The sequence below is a fragment of the Triturus cristatus genome, chromosome 5_1, assembly GCF_964204655.1.
Source record: "Triturus cristatus chromosome 5_1, aTriCri1.1, whole genome shotgun sequence".
Lineage (NCBI taxonomy): Eukaryota > Metazoa > Chordata > Amphibia > Caudata > Salamandridae > Triturus > Triturus cristatus.
The window spans coordinates 478,005,229-478,032,372 of record NC_140587.1 but is presented as its reverse complement, the minus strand read 5'-3'; the positions used below and the strand labels follow the sequence as shown (position 1 = coordinate 478,032,372).

Below are 27,144 nucleotides of genomic sequence, written 5' to 3'. Positions count from 1 at the left end.
CGGTCCTCATGCTCGGGGGTCCAGCGGAGACCACGGATGGAAGGGTGCCACCGCAGCCACTCCGCCAGGGGCTCCAGGGCCAGTGCAAACAGGAGAGGCGACAGGGGGCAACCCTGTCGCGTGCCCCGTCCCAGTGCGAATGGGGCCGAAACTCGTCCGTTCACCACCACCTGCGCCAATGGGCCGGAATACAACAACTTGACCCAGCCGATGAAGCCCGGTCCGAAGCCAAACTTCGCCAGCATCGCCCAAATGTATGGCCATTCGAGCGTATCAAACGCCATGGTGGCGTCCAAGGACGCCAAGATGGCCGGTTCCCGCACGAACGGGACACGCGCGAGCACCCCGTGCAAGCGTCGCAGATTAAGGGCCGTGTTGCGATGGGGTATGAAGCCGGACTGGTCTTGGTGGACCAAATCGCCCACCACGCCGACCAGCCGGTTAGCCAGCACCTTGGCGAGGATTTTGGGCTCCGCGTTCAAGAGCGAGATAGGCCTATAGGATGTGACCCGCTCACGGGGTCTCCCCTCCTTGTGGATCACCACGATCGTGGCCAGACGCTGGTCCGGCGGAAGGGAACCCCGCGAGCGGGCCGCCAGGAACATCGCGCGCAGGTGGGGCGCCAGTACATCTGGTCGCAGCTTATACAGCTCGATAGGGATGCCATTGGGGCCCATGGCCTTGCCAGATGCGACCGAGCGGATAGCAAGGGCAATTTCGTCCGAGGTGGGAGGAGCATCCAGCCGATCCCTGTCCTCCCCCGAAAGGGAGGGCAGCGCGATGTCCCGAAGCAGGGCATGGGAATCCTCCTCCGAGCAGGGAGAAACCGGGGAATAAACCTCGCGGAAATAATCCGCGAAGCAGGAGACAATGGCGTCCGGCTCGGTGACACACACACCATCCATCCTCTCGATCAACGGAACCACACGACTCGCTCTCTCCTTTTTGTCCAACCACGCAATCAATTTACCAGCCTTATCACCCACATCATACAGTCGCCCCTGCTGCTCTCTACTGAGGCCCCTGGCCGCCTCCGTGACGAGGGCCCTATAAGCCGCCTGCTTGAGGTGTAGAACATGCAATGTGGCATCCGTCACCCCGCTCCCCAGGTCACCCTCTAGGTCAGTAATTTCGGCCTCCACCCGGGTTACCTCCTCCCGCTCGCGCCTCCGGGCATGGGAGATAAAGGAGAGGGCCTCCCCTCTGAGAACTACCTTAAAAGCCTCCCACAGGGAGATAGCCGAAGGGACAGACCCCACATTCTCCTCAAAGTACCGCTGCAAGGATTTGATCAATTCGGCTCGAATAGTGGGGTCGCGCAGGTACCAGGCATTGATTGGGGCCACTCTGCCCTCCCCCCTCGGGAAGACATCAAAGTGCAACAGTAGTGGGGAGTGATCTGAAATACCCCACGCCAAATGGCGCACCTCTCCCACTCTCCCAGCATAGGCCGCAGGGACAAGGACATAATCTAGCCGCGAGAGGATACCATGGGCACCCGAGTGAAAGGTGTATTGCAGCTGCGCGGGATGCTTTAGTCGCCAGCAATCCACCAATCCTAGTGTATCTAAAAGGCCGGACAGCCACGCCTGTGCCCGGGGGAGGTCCCTGGGGGGATGACGATCCATAGACCCAGAAGCCACCGCATTGAAATCCCCCCCAACTACCAGAAGCCCACCCGGGAGGTCAAGGAGGAGGCGCCCCAGGTCCGCAAACGTGGTAGATTGCAACCCCGGCGGAACGTACACTGATACAAAAACGACCACTCTGCCCTCCATTCTACCCACCAAGACAGTGTAACGTCCCCTCTCATCATGGCGCACCTCATCAATCTCCAATGGGAGCGAGTTCTTAATCATGATGCCCACCCCCCGCGAGCCCGAAGTGAAGCCCGAATGGGCCACCAAGCGATAGCCTCGCCGATTCATGGCGTGAAAGGAATTACCTATAAGGTGTGTCTCCTGCAGGAAGACCACATCTGGTGAAATTCGTTTCAGATACTGCAGGACCACACCACGCTTAATCCTATCCCCCAGTCCGTTAACGTTCCATGATAACACCGTCAAATCCCTACCCCCCATCATATCTGGAAGCCATCCGTCGTCCCCCAAAGCGCATCTCGGAAACAACAATACAGTAAAGGGTTCGCCTTGCGGTGCAAACAAACAACACTCCACCCCCACCCACCCATCCCAACAGAACTCCCCCCTCCCTGCACCCCTGCATGAGCCCAGACAGCCCCCCCAAAGTGCAGTGTGCCTGTCGCCCCATAGACAAAAAACTAACTAGTCCCCCAGAGGAGGAGGGAAAGCCCCCAATGGACCCCGTACGACCTCCATAGGAGGGGAACATACACGATCAGTGAATGGTAACCGGAATGTTGTCCAGAGCAAGGCCTACTATTCACCCCTCAGTTCTGATCCGGCGAGCCCTCCCCGCCAACCGCACCCCCCCCACCCCCCCGGCCCCGATCCCCAGGCAGAGTATCCAACCAGTCCCCAGCCGCCTCGGGACGGTCAAAAAAGTGCGTGCGACCATCCACCTCCACCCTCAGCTTAGCTGGAAAAAGCATTGAGTACTTAAGGTTCAGGTCACGTAGGCGACGTTTAACTCCGAGAAAACTCAGTCTCTGCTTTTGGACCGTCGGAGTAAAGTCAGGGTAGAAATTCACGTCCATATTATCGAGCTTGACCGGTCCCTGTAGCCTGGAAGTCTGCAGGATAGCGTCTCTGTCCCGAAAGTTAAAAATCCGGGCAATGAGAGGCCGCGGCGGGGCTCCGGCCTTAGGTCGTCCTCCGGGGACCCTGTGAGCACGCTCCACCGCAAAAAGTTTACTCAGCCCCCGGGGCTGGAGACGGGTGAGGATCAGGTCTTCCACAAACAAATCTGCCGCCTCCTCCTCCCGTCTCTCCGGCACCCCAACAATGCGAACGTTGTTCCTCCGGGCCCGACCCTCGGAGTCCTCCAATCGACGGTCCATCAGGGCGCTCGCCTGGCCAAGCCGGTGCACCTCCTTTTGAAGGGCCGCCACGTCTGTAGTGAGACCCGAGGTAGTGTGGGCCAGGGAATCGACCCGGTCATTTGTTTTAGACAAGTCGGCTCTCACCAGGCCCACATCCACCAGGGCCGAGTCTATCTTCTGCGCCAGAGTATCAAAGCGCTGTTCCACCGAGGCCTTCATCTCGGCAATGGCGCCCATGACGTCCCGGAGGGTCAGATCCGCGGGCTGAGCAGACGCCTCAGTCGGGCCCGCGGGGGATGTACGCGGTGCCTCTGGAGATCCCTTCTGGAGGGTGTAGCGGTCCATGCTGTTAGACTGATGTGCCGGGCCACGGCGGGTCGATTTCACCTTTGCCCGGTCGCCATCTTGCTTTGTGGACATGTCGCACTCCCAAAGTCGTGCCAATCTCCTCGAAAGGGCCGATAAACCAGTTCACGGGTTCCGGGGGGGGGTGACCACTGGACCGCAGGACAACTCACAGCCGGCGGGTCAGCCGGGCACCGGGACAAGACCACACCACCGCACCCCGCTCCGCAACCCTACCTCGCTTGAGGGCAAGGAGGGCGCAAAAGCGAAAGTGAAAGCGCGGGGGTACGCGAGTCGCCCAGCCCTGCCCGCCGCTGTTGTTCGCTTTGTCCCCGGATCGCCCCACAACTCCAATCCGGGGGGCCGGCGCGGAGAAGGCCGCGATCTTCGATCGGTGCTCCCACCGGTGTCCGGGGTCAGATTCGAAAACGGAAAACGGGTGCCGCCTCAGCTCGGGTACACAGACACAGTCCCCTCATCAAAGACAGGATATAATCAGGATTAATTCAGGAGGTCGCGGAGGTCCTCGGGAGCTTCGCACCTACGCGGCCATCTTGGTTGCGCGCTAGGCTCCTCCTCCTCTGTTTGATTTTAATCGTGCATTTCTTAGAACAGTTTAGCTGATCCTGTTCTGACTTCACTGAAGGATAATCTTTCCCTTAGCTCTGCGGATTTCTTGAACCTTGGTTCCTGAGCTTCTTGGTTTAATACCTGCGCCTATTTCTCCTGAACCCTAATTTGGTTCAACTGATGCTGACACCTTTCACTTAAAATTTCCCAAAAGCACTCTTGATGCTATTTAGCTGAGGGAAGTTTCTTTATGGAACCAATGTCATTTCTATTTTGTATTCTGTATTTGATTATATTTTGCATATACTTTTATATATACATTTTACAAATTTAGATTCCATAACCGAATTGACATATATGTTTACTTGATAACATTTACTCATTTTATTAACTTGTAACTTTGACTAATTTTGTGACTAAACCTTAGTGGTTTGGACATTATTCTTTCTGTTGTTCTTGTGGAGCCAAATTGGTTTCACTGAAAATTGGTGCTGATGCTAGCTCCTTTCACACACTTTCAGTTGATAATCAAAGTTCCATATGACCAGTCCTGCAATCTGTATGGGGATTACTCCAGAATTTATAGAAACAAGAAAGTGCGCTTGACCGTCTCCATTGTGAATATTTTTGTGTTGTGCTCTGGTGGGCAGAGTGTATAGATTCCAGTAAATTAAAAAGGATAGTTCTTATTGATCTAGAATCTTGTGACTCACTTTCAATCAAAGACACTCAGGCCCGGCGGTTCGAAACCGCAATTACGATGCAACCGCAGACTCCCATTTACCTATGGAGCTTGTGTGGTGGCCGCAGCACAAGCTCCCATACAGAAATGGGAGTCATTGTAAATCCCTTCACCGTGTGGTAGGCACCTCACAGTGCCTGCCACAAGGTGCAGGGATTTACAGGGGGGCTTCATAAGTGCCCCCTTGGCCCGCAACTGGAGGCCACGGAAGAAGGTGGGCCTTGCTAGGGGCCCCCAAAGTCGCTTTCCAACAGGCTTTCCATGTCGGGAAGCCCGACATGGAAAGCCTGTCAGAAACTGACATCATAATCCCGATGGCGGAAAGTCCATCTGTAAGGGATTATGTTGCAGTTCTGACTGGCTGACAGGCTCCTTGAGCCCATCAGAAGCCAAGGATGATGGTCAAAAAGCCTCCGACCTGTGGTCGGAGGCTTTCCAATCGACATCCAAATTAGGGCCTATATGACTCTGTCTCCTAAACAAAAATGCATGACCAAATGATGCACCTTTAAACATCTGTCAATAAAAGAAACAAATTAGTTAATATTGACAATCACCATTACTGGATCACCCACTGACCTGTGACCCCCATTCATTTTCAAGAACATCCTTATAGCTAACTCCGTGACCATGCAAGGCAGAGCATTCATTAATGAACCACTATCCTCTAGAAAGTTCCCCAGGGAACTCAAAATGTGTTACATCAAACCAATTTTGAAGAAGCCAGGAATAGATACTCAGGATCCACTTTTATATAAATTATTTTAAAAAATGAAATTATTCAGATTAACATGAGCAAAACAACCTTGTTTTTGACAGAAAACATGTTTCAGACCTGACAGAGGCACTGAAGATGCACTAATTGTAATCAGGAATGATATGAATAACACAAGTGACTCTAAACAAATGGCTGCACTCCTCCTCCTGGGCCAATCACCAGCCATTTATACTTGGAAAAAAAACTACTATTTAAAAGACTAAACAATACAGACAATATATGAAAAGTACAGTTCTAAAAGGTATTAGGGCTTATCTAACGGACTGAACCGAAATCCTCTAAACCTGGTTGCTCCATTTTCACAAAAGGTAGGTGTTCCCCAAGACTCAACATTTGTTGCTTTTTTATTCACCGTGTTTCTAGACCCACTTCCAGAGTTTATAAACGTTTCAAAACTCACCTTTTACAACTACTCTAAAGATACCTAGATCATTATTAAACTATAATGCTCATCAGACCTCTTTACATCTGGACTCACAAAGTGTGTACCAGCAGTTGACAGCTGGTTACTACAAAATCACTTAAAATTAAATGCCTCCAACACAGAGATCTTAGTATGTGGCATTTGCAATACAAATGACCGAACTACAGCCAGAATGACTTAAACTGGATCCTCTTACTTCATGGCCATATCAACAAAAATAAGCAACTTGGGAGTGATCTTACTCAAAAGTCAGGGTAACTATGTGACAACAAGCACCTTCAGCATCATAAGAACATTCTAACAGATTTTGCCCAACCCATCTAACCTTGTAGGGTCGAGGCCTGAATAGCCCAGTACTGTCACAAATAGATTATGCTAGCACAATGCTAGCCACTCCAAGGCATTCTGTTCATCCTACCTCTGTTCCTTCTGGCCCTTGTCTACTGGGTCTAGATCCTTTGTTCCACATCCTCGTGGCCCTCCTGATCCTTCTAACCCTGGACCCGGTACTCCTAGTGCTGTTATCCATTGTCCTGTTCCTCACCGTCTATTTGTTTCTAGTCCCCTCTGGCATTGGTAACACTCGTCCTCATACATTTGGTCTCCCTGGGACTGGTTGTTCTTGTCCTGACCCTCATGACTTTGGTCATCGTAGCCATCTTAGTGGTTCACTACTTGGCACTCATTCTCTTACTTTTCATCCTCCTACTCCTATTGCTTCTTTACCCAGCACCCCTCCACAATGACTTTAGTCAGGTACAGCCTCCAAACCTGCTGCACACATTTTTGTTTTTTGGCTTACAGATTTCTTTTACTCGGACACCACTGTCAAGTACAGAAATGTGGGCCCACAGCTTAACATGTTGAAATCAAAACTACCATTCCAAGATGCATTGTCCAGGTGACTAAAATGTCAGTTTGGCTGAAGGGGCCACTCATGACATGGGACCAATAAGCATCAATGCACAAAACCTACTCTGCTGGGTGAATATTATGAAGAAATGTGTTTATTCACAGGCAGCAGAGGGAACTCTTCCTATGAATTTCCCACATGCATTACTTATCTCTCACCTGCTTTCACTACCCCTTTCCACAGAAGCCCCATTACAGTATCTCACTCCATGTACCTCCTGCAAATGCCCTAAAAGCGCTATGCCCCCAAACATCAATAACCTACTGTATGTGTCCCTCTCTATGGGGCTCAGATACCACTCATCTGTTTGCATTCCCTGTTTGCTGCTGCTTGATGACAGTTGCTGTGTTGCCAGATTTGAAAAAATAAGCAAGCACAGTCCCCCTTAAACAGAAGCCTAAAGCTAACAAAAGGCCTTGGACAAGAAATACAAAAAGAGACCAGCCCTCAAAATCATCAAGAAGAGCATCATGAACACAAAAAAAACAATGTATTCTCATGGGTGAATAAAACATATATGTAACATGCTTTAAAAACATTTGTAGTATTCTTTGCTGAAGGCAAAATGCTCCCTGACTGAATATCCGTGTACCATATTCTGAAGCTTCTGTTTTATTTCCACATGTCTTATTTGAATCTCTAAATATCATGAATGTTTTGATTCAAAATTGATTTTATATTTTTGTCATCTGTAAACAGCTTAGCATAATTCATGCACTTACCTTTTTACAAACTATTGTACATTTGTATATGCACTTACTTTCAAATGCTTCACACCTGGTCCATCCCCCATTACAAGATGGCCACCACACAACCATTGCCTGGAGTCCCTTTTTTCTTTATGGCTGGCTAGAATTAAGACCTCCTTTACACTGTTTATTAAGCAACTGGTCAAATTGTACATCATCTCTACTATTTAGTCTATGGCCGGCTAAGCAGCAGAGCTGAGGTACTATTTTGCTGGGCGCTGGGTAAATATCAGAGGTTTTTCACTATTTGGCTGGTGGCCGGCAAATAGATGCTTCTTTGTTTTTCTTACTTTGTCAGCAAATTAAGAAAATTTGATTTAATGGAGAGATGTTGCTATACTCGCTAACCTCTTAAGAAATAAGGATACGTATACACATTTAAATTATGTCCTAGATCTTCAGCTATGCATGGCTGATGCTGCTTCCTAACGAATAAAGGTGAAAGAAATCAAGTACCATGCGGTGGTTATGAAAAATCATTAAGCTCACAACAATATATTGTACTTGCTGTTTCTTTCTTTCTTTCATTGTGATGCACAGACTGCTCACTAGCCACTTGAGGGCAAATGCAATCATGCATAATGTTACTAACAACAGCATTCTAGAAGAGTGGCCTTGCAATGGTGCCATGTTCCTGGTGCAAGCACAGTTAATTGGCCCCTCGTTTCACTGGCCGGACAATAAAATACAGCATTAGGTTAAGTGCATTGGGCCCATACCACTCCAGGACACCAGTGCCATTCCACCAGCTGCACGACTGGTAACTATGTCCCTGAACCAGAACAACATAATACAATTTCAACATCGGGAAAGGAGTTGGCCTAACGGCTAGGGCGGTCGACCTCAAATCTGGGGAACTGGGTTTGAGTCTCGGCAATGACGCTGAACATCCCTTGATTCTGGGCAAATCACTTAATATCCCCATGCCTAACAAAAATGAATGTGTCCTCATGTAACGCAACTGGTGCTATGTAAAGCGCTCTGATACCCGATTCGGGTAAAGTTCTCGCTATATAAAACTCTGTAAAAAAACATAGTTCTCACTTTATAGGTGGTTAGCAAAACAATTCACCTGCTGAATATTCAATGACATTGTCATTTGTGGTTGCAAAGAATACAATGAAACATTAAATAGCTAAAAATTATGTTTTCATAAAATTCTTTAGAAATGCAATGAACATGTCAGTTCTAAATAACTTTTACTAGAAATTAGAAAACAATACTGCACGGTTTCCTAAAATGCGAATATCACATTCATTCTTAAGGAAATATTGCAATAGCCTCACTAAAGCATCTCATATCAGGGCATATTGGCTTCATAATATTGCCACCACTTTGCCATAGTGTGATTGGCACAAAGGATTTTCGAAGAATAAAAGTTAATAAACGTTTAGAAAGGTATGTAGAAGGTATTATAGTCTTTCGTAGATGACGTGGATGATGCTTACTTACTTCTACACCATTGCAGGACCTGCCTGCAAAACTACTGCATATATTTCAGTTAATTTATTATCTAAATATTTTCACCACTACATAATCAATAAACAATAATATGTAAATCTGTCATTGAGTCTTCTCCAGAAAAAATAAAATAAAAATCAGACAGATGGATACTAATCAATGGCCTACATCAGGGAAATGGTTAGTCCACATCCCTTTGAATGCTGTAATTTTGAGCAAATCTTGAAAATCCTAAGAGTATAACTACAAGCCCCTAATGCTACAAGCTGTTGGCTGAAAAGTCAAGAATGGCTGATGGTATCATATGTCCTAGTGCCACTTAGCAGACTTGTGAAATGCAAAATAAAATGTAACTCTTGACTTTCTGCCTTTTTATAGTAGACAATCATAGATTAAACAGCCCAGTGAGTGAGGGGGCAGAGATAGTCTTTCAAATGCAAATATGAGTATACTGCTGCTAATGGCATACAATAACACTTCTTGGAAACTTAGCGAGCCAAAAAAGATGTTATTTACCAAAAAGAAAAAAACAAAGTACGAACACCCCACTTCCTGAGGAGAGTTTGGTGTCGTTTAGCAAGAGCCTTTTGAACAGGTGCAACACATGGTTCAGGTGTGGTCAATTGAGGGCTGTCATTGGGTGATTCATTAGGTCTCGCCTGACCCAGCGCAGGCGCTGGTCTGGCGAGACTTATTGAGAGGGCTCCAAAAAGTGCTACCAGGCCAGCCTAGAGCTACAGTGCATGTGTGCGGGCGTGCGCGCCGCGCTTTACCGCGATTACTTTCACTTTCGCGGCCGCACAGCCGCTTTGATGTTTGATCGCGATCGCGATCACTTTCGAGGCCGCACGGCCGCTTGGCATAGCTAATAGGTCTCACTTTTGAGACCTTATATGTATTTAGTTATGCAACTGTTGCATGGCTAAACACTTATAAGGTCTCAAAGGCGAGACCTATTGGCTATGCCAATGCTTGTTTTTGATGGAATCACGAGATCGGGTGGGGGATTTTATGTTATTGTTCTTGCCTTTGCTTTGCAGCTTTTTGTTATTGTAGGCTAGAAGCAAGAGTGAGGTTGATGAATGCAAGTACTTCTATAGATGAGCAGTCTGTTTTTTATTATTCTAACACAGCTACTGTACGATACAAATTGAAGATAACTAAAGTTGAATCTTACATATGCCTCTCAGCTAAAGTGGAAATGGAGCAATGGCATGAAATGTCAAAACATACAATTTGGTTGATTCCGGATAAAATATCACATGAAAATCTCAAAAACAATTAAAATGCAATAGAAACTGGTGAAATTATTAAAATATATAAAGATCATGCATATTTTAATATGGCCCTTGAAAAGAAGCAAATGGGGCAGTCAAACTTTTCTATGAAAAATCAACAGGATGCAATCCTCCTTTTTCTTTGGAGGAGAAGTTGGTTTTGGAAAAGGGCCAAAATATGCTGAGTGGGTGGACTAGAAAAAGGGGCTTAGTGTCAAAGTAGAAAACAGCTTGGACCAGATCTCAAAAACATTTTGATTAGCACTAATTGATTTCCTTAGAGCAAGCACCTTTGACAATCATATTATCAAAGCGAATTCCTCGAGGTGGTAATGTATGTCAAGGTTTGTAGTTATTTATTGTTTCGCATTTTGCTGTGGTTGAAATCTGTTGTGCTGGTTTTTGGTTATTGTATTTTTGTGCTGCCCTTTTGCATTGTGTTGTTGCATTGCACTGTGGTTGTCATGTTGTTTTCTATTTTGTTGAAGTATGCCATACTATGTTTTAAATTTGATGTTATGTTGATTTGTGTTATTTTTATGTTCCATTGTTTACTTTAGAGATGTCAACAAATGCTGTTGCCTGTCTAATCAAAGGTTACACATCTTACAACTTCCAGTCACAAAGACCATGTATCACTATCTATAATTATAAAATACTGTTGCTCAAGAAGTACCACTATTTAACACTAATATGCCCAAAACGGTGGCAGAGGCCTTTCTTAAATTAGCAATTTCTATGCCTACATTATGTGATGAGGCCTCAGTGTGTATACTTTGCAAGTGAAGCGTTTCATATTACATAGCAATGTACACAGTAAAATTGATAGTGTGTTAAATAATACTGTCAATATTGATAAAGTGAGAACCTGAGCTGGAAATATGATTATGATTTAGATAATATCCTCGACAAAAGGACATTCAGTAGTTCTGCTACATGGAATAGGACTGTGAGTAAACGTACAAACAAACATACTAATATCATGATTAAGTTGCCCACATTAAACTAAATAAATATATAACCAATGTTTGCGAGGTTTTAAGAGGGATGTTGATGTATTGCAAAGAAAAGGAACCCATGGTTCATAGTTATTGCATATATATGAGATCATGTAAATCCTGACATGTCATTTTTGATGCGTACGTTCCTTGTGTTTCTGTCCAGAGGAGGTTCATCAAAATACGTTTTGGATGCTGAAACTTGTCATCACTTACTGGAGGTAATTATTTAAAGTAAACAATTATATAAATAATTGTACAAATTATAGTTAGGACCTACTTATCATAAGAACAGTATTTTCTGGTTTGTTAATAAATTTGGCATCATTTGACAAACCATGACAAAACTTTCCCAATACTAAAGTTCGCCAATCTCAGCTTCTTTCTTGAAACCTTCGAGGGTGATCTGTCTGTGGGTGCCAAGAAAAAAAAGGGAGGCAGAACACAATTTCTCCATGTAATTTCCGTACTGATTTTCTAACAGAGCTGTAGCCCAAACACCTGAACGAATTACACCAATTTGGTGAAAAGCTACATCTTTAACCAGAAAGTGTGATTTAGTGTACATCCATTCAGCACTTTCTGACAAATTAGGGTTTCAATTTTATGTATATCTGTATGGGTGAGTTTGTGGGACTCTCACAGGAGTCACACGGAACTTTAAATAATAGAGCAATCTGATTGGACAAGAGAGCCTATTTTCCTGCCAGCAGTCTTGAGGAGGAATGTTACGGCTGCCATTTCAGGACACGGAGTCTCAGTCTCTGTGTCCCAATATTTCTTTTACGTATAGGGGGAAAGGTAATGGTACTCTGACCACCTGGCCCTTGTGGGAGAGAGGGGGTCCCAGAAAATGCTCCCCTTCACCAAGGACCAAATTTAGAACAAGAATGTTGTTGTTGTTACAGCGATCCCACATAAAGGATGCATTACCCTTATATTCAATAGACTTGAAATCTCCTATGTATTGCATGTTGTGGGTAAAAATGAATGCTTTCCTTGTATGTTAATGAGTCAATCAGACACCTACAATAATGGTAGAAACTATTGATACTATCACATTAAAGATTAATAGTAAAAGAAAGCTGGCTCTCAAAGTGGTGATCAATAATAGACTTGTTTACCCTATTTTGTTCACATCAGTTTCATGTAATTGGTTTTGTTGGATAACATCAAGCTCTTCAAAGGCATAAACGAAACAACCCAAGTAGTCTGGAAAGGTGAACTATGATATAATGAAGAACTGTAATGCCCAGTTGATAGGATATGTAGTGAAGGCAGTCTGTTCTAAGTTCTGTTGATAGTGTCTCTCTAGTGCCAAGAAGCCTAAGTGATAGTGGGCAAATTATTATGTTTTAACATAACAAATATGTAATTTAGGCCCAGCTGTATCAAAGAGTTTTACCCAATCTGTGTCTATGGGAAAATGTGTTCATACATCTCACCCTTAGAGAATTACAGACCTTAGGGTTTTATCAGGAATGTACCTTTTAATGCCTTCTTTACCAGTTTCCACTTGTAGTTTAAAGAGACTAGCACCAGCTTGGGGCATATGGTGTTCTTTAGGTGCATTGATAATCATGTTATTCCTTCAGTCAAACAGTCTCACCCTTTTCTGCATGCACTATAATAGAAAACGGTTGTGAGTTTAGTATTGCACAAATGTCTTTACCACACATGCCTTTATAACTAATTTTATTGTAAAGACACGAATGGTAAAGGCATATGCAGTTTAAATGCAAAGATTTGGTAAGTATTCAGGGTATATATGCATAGGTATATATACATACACACATATATATCTATATATATCTATGTTATTTTAAAAAATATAAATGTGTGTATATATATATTAAAATATATATATATATATATATATATATATATATATATATATATATATATATATATATATATATATATATACACAAAAGTGTTTTACCGACCTGTACATTTTTTAGCAAGTATATGCCTTTAACATGCATGCCTGTACCATGAAAATGTAAGCATTTTACAGGGTAACATAAACCCTTTATATATAGAGAGAAAGGGTTTCTACTTACCTGTACAATACTTATATTTACTTGTAAAACGTTTACTACACATTTGCCTTTACCATTCATGCTTTCACAATGAAATTAGTTGGACAGGCATGTGTGGTAAAGGCATTTGCATTGTAAAAAAATGTGTGGGAAAGGTTATGCATGGTAATGGTATTTGCAATGTAATGGCTAGTCCTGAGTGGAGTTCCATGTAGCAGAAATCCACAAAGCGACCCAAAAACTTCTCCTCACTAGATGGAGTTCAGCAAATGTCGGAGCGCGTTAGGGCGCGCCGTTCACGCTTTTTGTCCCACACTGGTTAATCATTACAAACTGCACTATGCGCAGGGCAAGAGGGCGTTGCTTCTTTCTGCCACTCGAGTAGATGTTCTATTCGACCTGCAGATTTCCCAATGTGAACAGGAGGTTTTCTCAACGTGAGTGGTAGCAGCCATCCGTGCTTAATGTTGGCGAGCGTGAATGAGGAAAAAACTAATTTTCTGCACTCTGTGCGCTACGCAGAGCACAGAGTGGGAAAAAGACTGCAAGCTCTGCGATCGGAGCAGAATGTCATGATCAGGCCTAGTAACAGCCGCGTTGTAACGGCATGCGATACAATGGAATATGTGGTTCTGTCATACATCCCTCAAAAGTAACATAAGCCATTTGTGTATGGTGAGGATGAAAAAAAAATATTTGCAAAAGAATGAACAGTCTCATAGTTACAGCAAACTATGTTAAATCAATAGTTTTCATAACAAATGACCATAGTGCAGTACTACAAGCATCACAAATATTTTGAATACAGAGACATGTTTAAGTCTGTACTGATTATATAATCAAAAGAGATCTTACCATCATGGTTAGGGTTTCCTAACGTCCAAGGCTCATCTGAGTCAAAATGTGTGTCACCTCCTATTCCAGGTCCAGGAAAATAAGCATGTGCCAGAAATCCTCCCTCCCCATCGAAGGGAGAACTGTCTCCATGAAAGCCTGAAGCAAAAATGATTGTTATGTCCACGTCCCGTTTCCCATGTTCTACTTCACTGAACGCCACTTCTTCAAAAGTCAAAGGCGTCACATTCTGCCACACATCGAAGGCACGGCGAATGGCTTTACGGGTTTCCGCATCACCAACTTTGGGAGTGACGTTCTTTATGCTGAAATTAAAAGAAAAATTGATATCAGTGAGTAATCTAAAATTCATGTTGTGTTTAGGTTTACCATTTCCTTATTACAGGTATAATTTCATCCTCCAAATGGCACCAAACCTTTTTCCTTGTATGTGCAACACCCTGGAACATTTATTTGTACATTTTTTCAATCCCTAGGTCGGACAGGTTTAGCCTCTAAAATTGATGGTGAAAAAACACTTAGTATATTATGTTGAGTGCCCAGGTAATGCAGCCAACAAGTCCCTCCATTGTGCCCACAACACAGCAGTTACAGACAATGGAGGTATCCTTTAGTTCTTAAGGGTTGTTTACCAAATGATTAGCAGTGGGAATCTGAATGTCCCCTGAGAAATCTGGAGTTACCAGAATAATCTTTAATTCTGATGCCTATTTACTGGATATTCCTTATTTTCAAACTACATTTCAGATAGCGACTCCACCTGCTTCCATCTTTCATTCCCTGTTACGAGGCCCATTCGAATTAAGTCCCCAGTGCCAGCATTAGGTTGGCTGTTCTTCTTATGCAGTAATGTCCAACATAGAGCAAAGCAAGATTTTCAGAATAATCCTGGATATCTGTCCCAGATCCAGCCATCCTGGACATCCTTCTTCTGGCAGATGTATGAGAACTCTACAGTACCTCCCACTGGGGCTAACCGGATTCACATTACAAGGCTGTACGTGCGCTATATAAATTCTTTTTAACATAACATAACAGGCTGACAGGGCAGGGATGGGGATGCAGTAAGTGATGGTGGTCGTTTGATATAGGGTGAAAATGCTTCCTAAAGATGTATTTCATTTTTTTATAATTCAATACAGCAGAAAGCATTAGCAACGCCAACAGCCTTTTAACATTGCTTTGTGGCTAGGGGTTTCTCGAAAGAACAGACATATCTTTGAAACAGAGCAATTTACTTAGTAAAATAATGAGTCGTGCTGGCAAAAAGATTCCATAAATTGTAGTCTTTTACAACATTCAACACAATAAAAAACGAGAAAAGTCAATTGCCAGCGTATATTTTGGATTCAATTGCTGTAACTTATTCCCGAAATAAAACTGCATTTATTGGGTAAGTGTAACTCACTTGATTAAAGGGCAACACGATCAAAACAAAGCAAAGTTAAACAAATTGCTATCTTTGCACAGGCAGCAGGGCCTCAGCACGATGGCTTTTCAATAGGAGAAAATGCAAGGTGCCTTTCTGCTATCGCATTAAATACAGAACCCATCTCATTAACCCAGGCAGAGCCAGCGCCAGTTCTGCAATGGAAAACATCTTGGCCTCATATCAGCAGGATGTACATGTGCTTGGCTGGATCCAGAATGATTCAGGCTCTCTTTGAAGTCTGCTTTGTCAGATCTAGTTCCTGAATAATTAAACTATAATTAGCATGGGCATGTCATAAAACACACGCATCCAGGTGTTCCTTGAATGTTTGGCAGCTCGTGAATGGCCCTTTGGTCATGGCACACAGAGCCACACATCTGTACTTTATGTTTCTTGGGAAATGCAATGCCCCCATAAACTGCATTTCACATCCACACGAGAAGTGCCAATGACAGAATGCCACCCACACAGAACAAATACGGATGTATGCACGACAGCACGGGCACCGATTCCCCAGGCTCCCTGCGAATGCCAGAAAAGACGTACCACACGCTCAGCCTAGTGGAGAGAGCGCAGGGAGATGTGTGCAGGGTCTCTGATACACTTCAAACTTAAAGAAGCTTTGGCAAATTTGTATGTCTTGGTGGTGAAACGTTTGGGATTTGACAATTGTTTTTGGGCTAGATAGGTACCGTAAATGCGAATGCACATCAAAGACAGACATCTTTGTAATATTTTAACTGAGTTCAAAGTTGGTCAGCGTAAACCTTTTAATGGGATTTATTACAATAATAGATACCCATTCCGTGGTGCCTGCTGTGCTTGTAGGCGCATGTGCATTTGCAGGGAAGCCATCTTGGAATGCGTTTTGGCCATTTTAAGACGGGCCGCTGCTACAGTGCCGCGGGTGCCAAAAAATCTAAAGAAATCAAAATTAGCTGTCAAAAGGGCAGGAAAATGGGGAGTGGTGGGGGAGCATTGGAGTAGTGGGAGGAAATAATTAAAGCAAGCAGGATGGAGGAAGTAACAGACATACTGTTGTGGAAGCAACATGGAGCTCATGTGGGTGGGGAAGTTAACGGGAAGCATCACACAGGGGAGACAGCAAAAGTACACATTCTCCTATGGAGCAATTAATGAAAAGAAAAACAAGTATTGCCCTGAATGCAGGTAAAATCAGCAATGGAAGGTTATATGTTATATAGGTTATATGGAAGAACATTGTGCTATCGAAATGCCTCCGGGATGTCATATACCTGAATTGTGAGAAAATTCATTCGCACCAGAAGAGACAACTGAGATGGACAAATAAATCCATCTAACTATGAGTAGGGGCTGACTCAAAGCTCACCTAAAGTGCATGTTATGAATTGGAAATAATAGATCTGCTTACAGACAGCAAAAGCTAAAAGGGTCTGTAGCTGGGACCAAAAAAGTGAGCAAGGTTGTAGTAAATGACACAGGGAGAACATGCTTGTTTAAACAAGCATTGCCAAGGCCAATAGGTTTCGCCCATGCGAGATCTAAGGGTTTTGTCAATGCTTTTAGAAATGTTGCACAGCAGCATGAGCTGCAGTGCAACATGGCTGATAATGAAGAAATTAATATCAATATGAGGTGGCCAGTGCTGTTCGCATCATAGCGCTTTTAGCATGGGGTTTTAGTAGAGTTAGTGCGTCGGTGGGCTGTTTTTATACTTTTTAAGGATTCTACATGTTAGAGTATGTGTATGCAGTGAGGGAGGCAACTGATAGCCTCGCTTTTCTAGGGCTTTTGCCTGCTGAACCTGAAGGCTTTTTCAAAAGCACTTTGGTTGATTCACTGGGTACAGATAACTCATAAGCAATCTTGTTACCCCTTAATTTGATTTTTATCGATGTCAGGTATGCATGCTTCTTTGTTATTTTATGCTTTGTTTATGCTTTGCAAACAATTCTGTATTCAAATTACATTTAGCAGAAGTTTGTTATGTGCCTTCCTCTGATGTAACAAAATGTGGCGCTATGCTAATAAATTGCCTACTTATGGTTTAGGACTTCTGCCCTGATGTTCTGTTAATGTTTGTCTTACTTAGAGCATCTGTTTCATCAAGTAAAAAAGCAAAGGAAAAAAAGATTTCCAACAGTGGCAGAATTACCTGGGGTTGGGGATTTGAATGGGCCACAGACGGATTTGAAGTAATCCATTGAGAATATGGCCCTTTGTTAATACAGTTTGATCACCATTTCTCGTACCGAAGCCATCAATATAGCATAATAACCCACTGCTGAGGACTACCCTGGTTGCTGTAGTTTGAAACTCTGTGTTACAGCCAGAGTCAAAGGCGAGGATCTATAACAAGGGAGAGGGCATTTAAGAGCCTTTATAATCAGGGCCGGACTGGCCGTAGCGGGCACCGGGCATTTCCCCGGTGGGCCGCCAATGTGGCCGTTTTTGTTGCCAGGGTCAGCAATATCGGACCCTGTAACAAAATTCGGCAGAAACCGGCCCTAGCAAACAGCTCGGCCGCACCCCCCTCCCCTTTCATGAGGGCCAGTCGAGCAGTTTGCCAGGGCCAGTTTCTGTTCCCAGTCCGGCCATGTTCGTAACCCAAGGCAGAATGACTGTACTGCTATTAGAACATTCAACACACTAAAGAACAAATGTTCTAAATTAAAAAGGGAGAAACAGAAAGGCAAACTTTAAAATAGTGGAGTAGATTACCTACACCACCCATAATGGGCCATTACACATTGTCTTCAATGGAGCATTCACATTCCAATCCTTTAATTAAGATTTTAAGACCTACCTGCTGCTCCAAACTATAGATCCATGAAGTCTCACCTAAGTGACTGATTAGAGAGTTAAATATGCATGTGATGTTGCTTCTCGATATAATGAAGAATAGAAATACTATGGCCCCCCATACCGAGCCTTCTATCGATACGTGTTAAACATTAACAAAGCCTTGTTTGTCAAACCTGCCAATAACTACAAAGGAAGACACTGTGAGAATCCAGGTAGTAGACAACTGTTTCGTTTACACAAAGGCATTGTATGGAACTGCTGAAATTGCTTCCTAAACCTATTTCATTTGTTTTTCTTTTGCATAATTACCTTCATGGAGGAAAAGGTTGTTCTTCCGAGTACACTTGTGACAGGGGCAAGAGGTCCTCAGCCACTGCAACTCAATTCATGTGGCAGGCGGCTGTCGGAAAATAGACCTATGAACGCCCAACTACACCGCACTAACACATTATAGTAAAGCCCAGAGTGTTCAAAGTTGATCCTGAAAGACTGGGTCTATCATAGATTTTCATAATACTCACTATACAAATATTGCTTATCATATGCAAGTGAATCTTACATACATATTCTGAAATCCTGGCATGGATCCAGCCAACCTGCTACTCCTCCCATGCTGTATGTATACTAGTGGGAATGGGTCTTTGCAATCAGGTAAAGTTGGACCTCTGAAGCATGAAACAGTAAGTAAGTATACCCCCGTTCTAGTATTTGTTGAAACATTGTAGATGAATTTCATTGTCTTAAGTGGATAAATCCCTTACTTTTGATAATTGCTTCAAACTGTTGTGTTTTCGTTTTATGCAAACTCATTATTTGCCATGCTTCAAAGAATATATAAAGTCCAAATATATCATGAACAAGATTCTTGAAACCCTTCACCAGTGTGAGTGATTAAGGTGATTGAAACGCGAGTATTAAAACAGGTCCGATAAATGTCTTTATAACATTGGCTGTATACAGTGAACTGTATGAGCCAGTCTTATGATTTAGAGTGAAAGGTGGTGGTGCGACTTCAAGAATTCAATTTTTCACACCACACTGTTATTGTCTCAAAGTTAAGGGTGGCACCACTGAATTGCTTGTCTAAGTCGACCTTAATTGCTATAATTGGTATGGGGACCATATGGCATACACATTTTTTGGTCCCATTTTCCTCAAAAGTCTTATGTTGATGCATTTCGACTCCTAGTTTTGGGGGATTTCCTTAGGATGAGAACTAGTGTGCTGGATCTGTGGCGGGTGAAGGGAAAGATAATTTGGAGAAATTGCCACCTACAGTGGGATGGGGATGAGGGGGATAAAGGATGGGGGGAAGCAGGCTTACTGGGAGAATTCGATGGAAGGGTACTGGGCTCCAAATGCGTAGATGGGAACATACCGGTGTGGTTTCCAGCCAGACCAGGTCAGGTTGATTTGAATTAGAATGTATAACCAAGTAGTTTTAGTATATTATCTTTGCTCAGTCTTGTGGCAAAATCTAGATATTGAGCATCACAAGAGAGAAACTGATGGAAAGACTTTATGAAAGACAAATTTACAAGGAAGAGGAGCAGCTCTCACAGGCACAATTCCACAGTAATGCATAAAGTAGCCATATCTGAAGATTTTCTAGCTTCATGTGACTAGTTGAAAGTAAGGCCCAGATTTTTTAAGCCTTTGAGTTGTCCTTGCATCACGAAATGCAACGCAAAGGCAACACAAAGGCTTCAGTAATATATACAAAGCCACACAAGGGGAGATTTGTGCCACCTTGATTAGCTTTGTAAAGAAATGTACCACATTTCCCAACATTTTGTCTGGGTGAATAGATTTAAAAAAGTTTGGACAGATTCCAATGAAATTTAGTTGGCCTGGATCGTAGCACCTAAGGACATTTAATGGCTGGTCCTTAGGACTGGTTTGGGGCACACATGTTTGAAAGTAGTTTATAATAATGTTTTTAAGTATCTTACTTCAGAAATGGAACTGGAAGGTATCTTACTAGGAACCTCACTGGATGCTAATGCATAAATTATATTTCTGTTTTGAACACCAAATATAGGTGGAAATTTAATGTCTAGAAACAAAGATTCTCATTTGGCCATCTTCAGTGCTCAATGTAATGGAAGCATCAATGCAGCTTATTTTTCATACCAGTACAAATATGTCCATAACCTGAAATTGTCTGTATCCTGATCAAAGAATATCAAGATAGACTTTCGATGGAGTGTTTCAAAAGTTTTAAATGTTCACACAAGGGCCCAGATTTCCTCAGACTTCACACAGTGCAGAATAAACTGCCTATCTACAAATCACTGGCCTCCTACTGGTAGCCTGGTGGTTGTGTTAGAAGGACAACAGGATGGTGTTTTTCCTTACTCTAGTGCACAAGAAGGCTCAGACTTGCACCATGGAGCATGGGCAGGTTTGCCCTCTTTGAATAGGATTTGTACTGGAAGTATACCCTTCCACTACAAATTCCAATGTATAGACGTAAGGAGAAGGTTCCAACCCACTGGAAGTGTGCTGTATACTGAAGTACACATGAACTGTGTCAGTGTGTGGGAAAATACACCATATTCCCCATATTCCCCATTGTTTGCATCTTCTGTCTGAAGGCATTAGGTTTTGATGCAATGCCTGGTATGGCTACCTTATTAGATTAGGCATTGTGCCAAACTATGGGCGGTTGTGCTGATTCACCCCTGTAATCCGTCATTGAAGCAAAGCAACATAAAGTGCATTTTTGCATGAGAAAAGTGCACCTTTCAAGCAGAAAACACCTTTTGCCCTGGATGAGAGATGGAGTTTGCTACTTTGCGTGCTATGGCACCAATGTAGAACCTTAGTAAATCTAAGCCTACATTCAAAGGTGTATTTTAACTACTAGTTGAGGGCTGTAATTAAATCAATCTATAGTTATATCAAGCTGTGACAGCTCTAACAAAATGGAATGCAAAACGATCAGAATTAAATTAGATGAAATTATGCAACTTGCTTGATTGCAAGTAGGGTAATTGCAATATTATGTTGGTTTAATTTACTGAATGATAATTTAATTAATGCAACAAACACCGTTTCTTTTTTGGTGAGGTGATGTAGAAATGTCATTGTTAGGAAGTAAAGATTAATTGTTGTAATATTTTTAATTCAAAATTAAAAAATAACATATTTTGATAGGTTTACTGAACAAGACTATGGAATTTTATTACTTCGTCCTTAAATTTAAAACGTGCTTAGTCATCAAAAGGTGCTTTATTGCACTTAACCTGTTATTCTAAATATTTAAACATTCTCCTTCCATTTTTCACATTATTTGACATACATTACTAGAAACAATTAGCAAATGTAAGAATTAAAACAGCTCAATGAAGAACACACTGGGTACACATATTCATAATATGTGAAATTGACACTCAAATGGATCATTGTTCAGGTTATGTATTTAGTACTCTCTGGGCCAGATGTACAACTGACAAAATCACAGGGTTTGCAACCGCAAAATGGTGTCGGTTTAAGTACTAAACATGTGCTGTTATTAGAGAATGCTTCTCCAAATCACAAAAGGATTTGAATGATCAAGCATAAAATATATCAGCGATTTGATACCCCAGATGCAGCTGCAAACCACTAAAAGCTACCAACACATCAAAGGAAGTGATAATTGATTTGCAAAGGTGAAGCTGTCCACATCCCTTCAGAAGTCTTGTCAGGGAAGTAGGCAGTCATTCAGAGGGCCACTGCCTTATCTCCCCAGATGTGTTCATCAAGAGAATTTATTTTAATGCAGCACCTATTCTGTTAAGGGACAGGGGCAACTTTAAAAATAGTTTTCCATTTTGGCAGGCAAAGGCCAGGCCACCATCTTTGTGTTTGTAGCCCATCGAAAGGGGCTCACAAATAATGACCATCCTAATTAATGTTCTGTCACCCCTTGTGAATGGGAATTTTGCAATACAACTTATTAGTACATAAGTTGCATTGCAAAATTACAGACTGGTCTCGGGCCATTTGCTGCCACTATTTTCAGTCTGCCATTTTGTACATCTGGCCTTCTGTGTTGAACCTAGGTCCTGAGCTAGTGAGCAATACAACATAAACAGAAGAACAATTAGGGTTCAAATAAAAAAACTGCGATGTAACGGAAGTAGTCGGCCATCCGTGACAGTAATAGCATCAAAACCATGAGCGCAGTGACCTGTGGTGTAGTACAAATTTACATTTATTGTTCATATCTTTTCTTTTTGGAATCACCGGGAAGCTTTCCCATCCCTTTAGCTCTCCACCGCCTTCCCTGATTGATGAATTATCACAATTACTTCTCCTCTATCACACAACTATGAGGTAACATTTCTAAATCAATGGATATATAACTACAATATATTTATTTATTTATGCCTGTTATTTTAGCTGTGGCTACAGATAACTTCAGTGGTGGCAGATCCCATAGCACAAATTCTTCATAAAAGTAAATTAAGAAAAGGTACAGACATGGGGCTTTGGGCCAGACCCTTACAATCAAATAGCTCTGCTTTCTTTTAAAAATTGCAAGCCAGTGTTTGTTCTTTGATTAATTTACAGTGCTGACACTATGGCATATGAATTTCTGTTTTATGTTTTTTTTGTTTAGGATGTCTATATTGTCTGGATGCCTACCTGCGTCATAAAGACCCAGTGATATTTACTAATCACCCTTGCACATTAATTTCTTTTATTTTGCTGTCATGATAACAGTTTTGTGTTCACAAAATAAGGATGTTTTCACACACATTATTTGCATTGCAATGTTTTGCTGTGTACACCTTTAAGTTCACTACCTACAATAGAAATGTCATCTTCTGACTTATTCTTATGATACTCTTCTCTAAAGGAAGAGCATAACTCTTCCAATGCTGATGACCAACAAAGAGACTCTAAATCTGTCTTCCATACTATTGTAGGCCAAGATGTTCCTTCATATTGGTACTTTCTTTCTAGAACAGCTGGGACTACACACACAAAGTCATTCAACTATTGACACACACTTCCCCCCCCAAACAAATGCCAGACCGGATGCCATTGAAAATGCTTGTTATTTAGTGGAACAAACTGCAGAAAACCAACTCAGAGCTCTTTGTGTGGGATATAGGATTACATGGTTAATTCTGGTGGTTTGCCAATGATGTCTAATGTAAATAGGTTTCTTGGAAAGCCAGTAAAAGTAGCTGTCACAGCACAGGACCTGGAGTATGGAAGTTGGACCTTTCTGATAGATATTATCAGGCAGAGATTATGGGAGTCAGGGACAAAAAATCCACAAGACTATCCAGAAACATGCATTGAGGTGAAAAGCCTTGTAGGAGAGCCAAAGTATTGATACACAGGACATCAGATTTAAACGTGGTACGGACAGAACTAATGCTCGTCTCTTCTAGGAGAGCATTGCATGAGGTTGAGAGGGGTAGCTACACCTGTGTACCAAGAAGATTGGAGAATTGGGGTGGTGAAATTGCCCATAGCCAAAGGCTAATCTGAAGAGGCAGATCTGCAGTCACTCATACAATGAGAAAAAATCTTCAAATGTCTAAGGAGGGCATTGAAAGTGTAGAGCTCCGAAAATGCTTACAAATCATGACTCAGGCTGGATGGACAACAAGTTTATATTCTGTGCCAATCTAATCAGACTAATGGGACTAAGACTTTAAGAGGGTATGGTGGTGTTTTACCATTTATGAATTGTGGGTGAGGAATCAACTCTTATGTTACATTTTTTGCTTAATGGATAGCCAAAGATGGTCTTTAAAAGATAGCAGATGTTGTCCCAACGTCTCAGACCAAACATGAGCCTAGCCTGGGTTTTCGGGTTTTGGAGCTTGGATAGCTTTTGTGTTGGCAGGCCAGTGTAAATCGATTTGCAGTAATCAAGCATGTTAAAAACAATTGCTAGTAAAAAAGGCGAATTGCGGTGCAGTTGCAGCAAAGGGAGCATTATTAGGTAATGTATAATTGCATCAACTTAGATGCCAAATCAATGGAAGAGGGGAGCAGTAAATAGGGCCCGAGTCGACAGCAAATGTAAGCTACATTAAATACTAATAGCTTGATAAGAAATAGTGGAACTCCTAGAGCTATCCACGATTTTCAGATTAAGTAGAGTAGAAAATCAAATAACGAAGAAACAAATTCAGGCAATTTTCAAAGCCATGTTTTTTCTTCACACAGCAAACATACAGAAACTACAATGCTGATTATGTGTTTTATTAATAACAAATGTGCTTAAATCTTCTTGTATGTGAATAATGTTTCCATATAATTGCTATCACACAACTCTCAACACAACCAAAGGGGCACCACCACAGCTGTACTTGTTTTGCTGGCCAAACAAAAGCAGCAAATATAGAATTCAGCTTCAAGACTGCTAACTAAATGACACATTGTCTGATAAAAACACTATGGGGCTGATTTAGAGTCTTGCAGAGAAGGCACACCATTGCAATTATGATGAGTACCTCCTCTGCCAAACTCACAGTCTTCCCACTCAATTTAGAGGAGGGTGGATGGAAAATATGTCAATCACAAAGCGTATGCTCTGTCGCCGACATACTCTTCCAATGGCCTGACATTGCAGGTTGTCGGAGGCTAATAATCCAAACACCCACCCAATTTAGAGTGGGTGATTGGGTGTCTTTTTAGCTGTACCTTACTGTCATGTAAAGCCTGGCGGTAATGGACAGTAAAACAAAATGACCCCCCCATGGCATGGGAGAAAACTCCCGTAGTGTGAGGGTCTTTAGTATTTAATTTTTCGAAAACAAACTCCCCAAGTGGGAATTTGTATATGAAAAATTAAAACTGTGTAAATGTTGGAAGGCAGCTGTCCTGTTTAATGGAGCTGTCCATCAAACTTTTACAACATTGACAGGAACTGTTGTGATGGTGGTTCGTGTTAAATTTATGAGAGCTCTGCAAGGTTGGTGGACAACTCTAGATTTGGCTGATGGAGGTTGCTCGGGATGGTGGTGTCAATGTCCTCTGCTTATCCCATTAAAGTACGCACCATCCACCAAAGCTAAATAAGCCCCTTTATTTTGTCAATATTTTTTTGTGCTATAATATCCTGCCTTTAGCTTCCATCATCTGGATGGGACAGTGTTGGATTCAACAACATAAGAAAGTCATAGTGTATAAGTGTGTATTCTATTTTTTATGTTTTGAGTTTCATTAAACTGTAATGCCAAGAGCAGCACACCAATTAAGATATTAAGGGACTACATTTTATAAGAAAAATTTATGAAACAATGAGTCTGTGTTATACTCAATCTAGGGTTTGGCACTACATTGCCCTGTAGGACAAGGGATATGAGGTGGGTTGCCTGTGTTTCATTCACCAGTTTTATAATACAACAAAACAGTGTTGGAATGCTGTGTGCGAAAAAGTCAAATCGCAAACCCTCTAGCATATGTCTTGTCTTCTACTTTGATTCTATCATGTCAATTAAAGTAGCCCTACATTATTTACTTGTAAAATAAGTACAACAGATAGCACCATTACTAAGGTAAATATTCCACCTCTTAAGTGGCACTTTCTTTCTCCTTCAAAATGTTAGTGCTAAAGAAACAACACTACCAAGAATATTACATAACAATTATGCTGTCTATAATAGAAATAGACTTTATAGATTAGTACTTCGCCACAAACACTTCATAAATATTCAAAAACATAAAACACAATATATTACTTACAAAAATAGAATTTGACAACCTAATTAGAATTCTCAATAATAAAAGGCATAATACCACTACCCAATGACTGCTATTTACCAGGAAGAAATGTATAGTGTTTGAAGAACTGATTAAAACTCAGGTATTCTCTTATCAAAATGGCTAGTTGTTCACATTGTAAGCATCGCTCTTATGTACTACATAGTGACAAATTGACAGGATTGCAGCATAAATATATAACCTTCATCCGAGCACCTATGAAAGATATGATTGCAATGCAGCTAGATCAGCAAAAACAATTAATTTGGGATGTAGCCTGACATCGCTGCAGTGCTGTTATTCTACACATGATGCACATACATTAAAATAAATGATCCATAGCCCTTTCCTGTAATCAAATTGCACCTCCAAAGACAACCACGTGGTGGACTGATAGGAAAATTACAAATGAAACGTCTAAACAACGTAACAAAAGAATCAATCAGTAATGTCCAATCAGTTATTTGGCTATACTAAATAATAAATTATGTGCTATGACAATTTTAAAACTCACCTAGCCATGAATAGCTAGCAGAATAACTATGCTTCAATTTACAAAACAAGGCTAGTGTGTAAAGAGTCACTATCTATCTGGGTGTGGATAACAACTTGCCTTTGCTTATGCTAAGATTTGTCACCCAGAGGCCCAAATGACTTGGCAGGTTCGATTTCACAGGATGTCTCACCCATGAATGGCAGCACATCCAAATTAAAAGAAAAGCCCCAGATACATTGTAAATATGGTGGAGGACGGGAGAGGGGACAGGAGACAGGGTGGGGTATGGAGGGTAGGTACTGTTAGGAACCCATGAATGGTGAGAGAAAAAAAATGACATTTTTGTTGTGGGTTTCAAGCACAGGGAATGAGGCAGAGGGTATGCTGGGAGACTGCTACCCACTGGCAGAAATCTACCCACTGTTTTTCACAGCAAGGGGATCAATTTACATTTACTATGAAGATTTATTGGAGCAGATTTATTTTTAACATAATGAAATTGCAAGTCACTGTAACTCCCAGCTTCTCACACCCCAATATCTGCCATTACAAGAAACAAAGATATCTTTTGTTTTCTACTTCACTGACTGAGCC

The 27,144-nt window shown here is 42.2% G+C and overlaps 1 protein-coding gene across 2 annotated transcripts in view; it reads right to left on the bottom strand.

Moving 5' to 3' along the window:
* MMP16 (matrix metallopeptidase 16) overlaps positions 1-27,144 on the bottom strand; it is a 469,099-nt gene that overhangs the window by 198,324 nt on the left and 243,631 nt on the right. For both annotated transcript variants that reach the window (XM_085605315.1, XM_085605316.1), the window contains exon 4: positions 14,117-14,421. In XM_085605315.1, the coding sequence (XP_085461441.1) occupies positions 14,117-14,421 (305 nt within the window). The remainder of the gene's footprint in view (positions 1-14,116; positions 14,422-27,144) is intronic.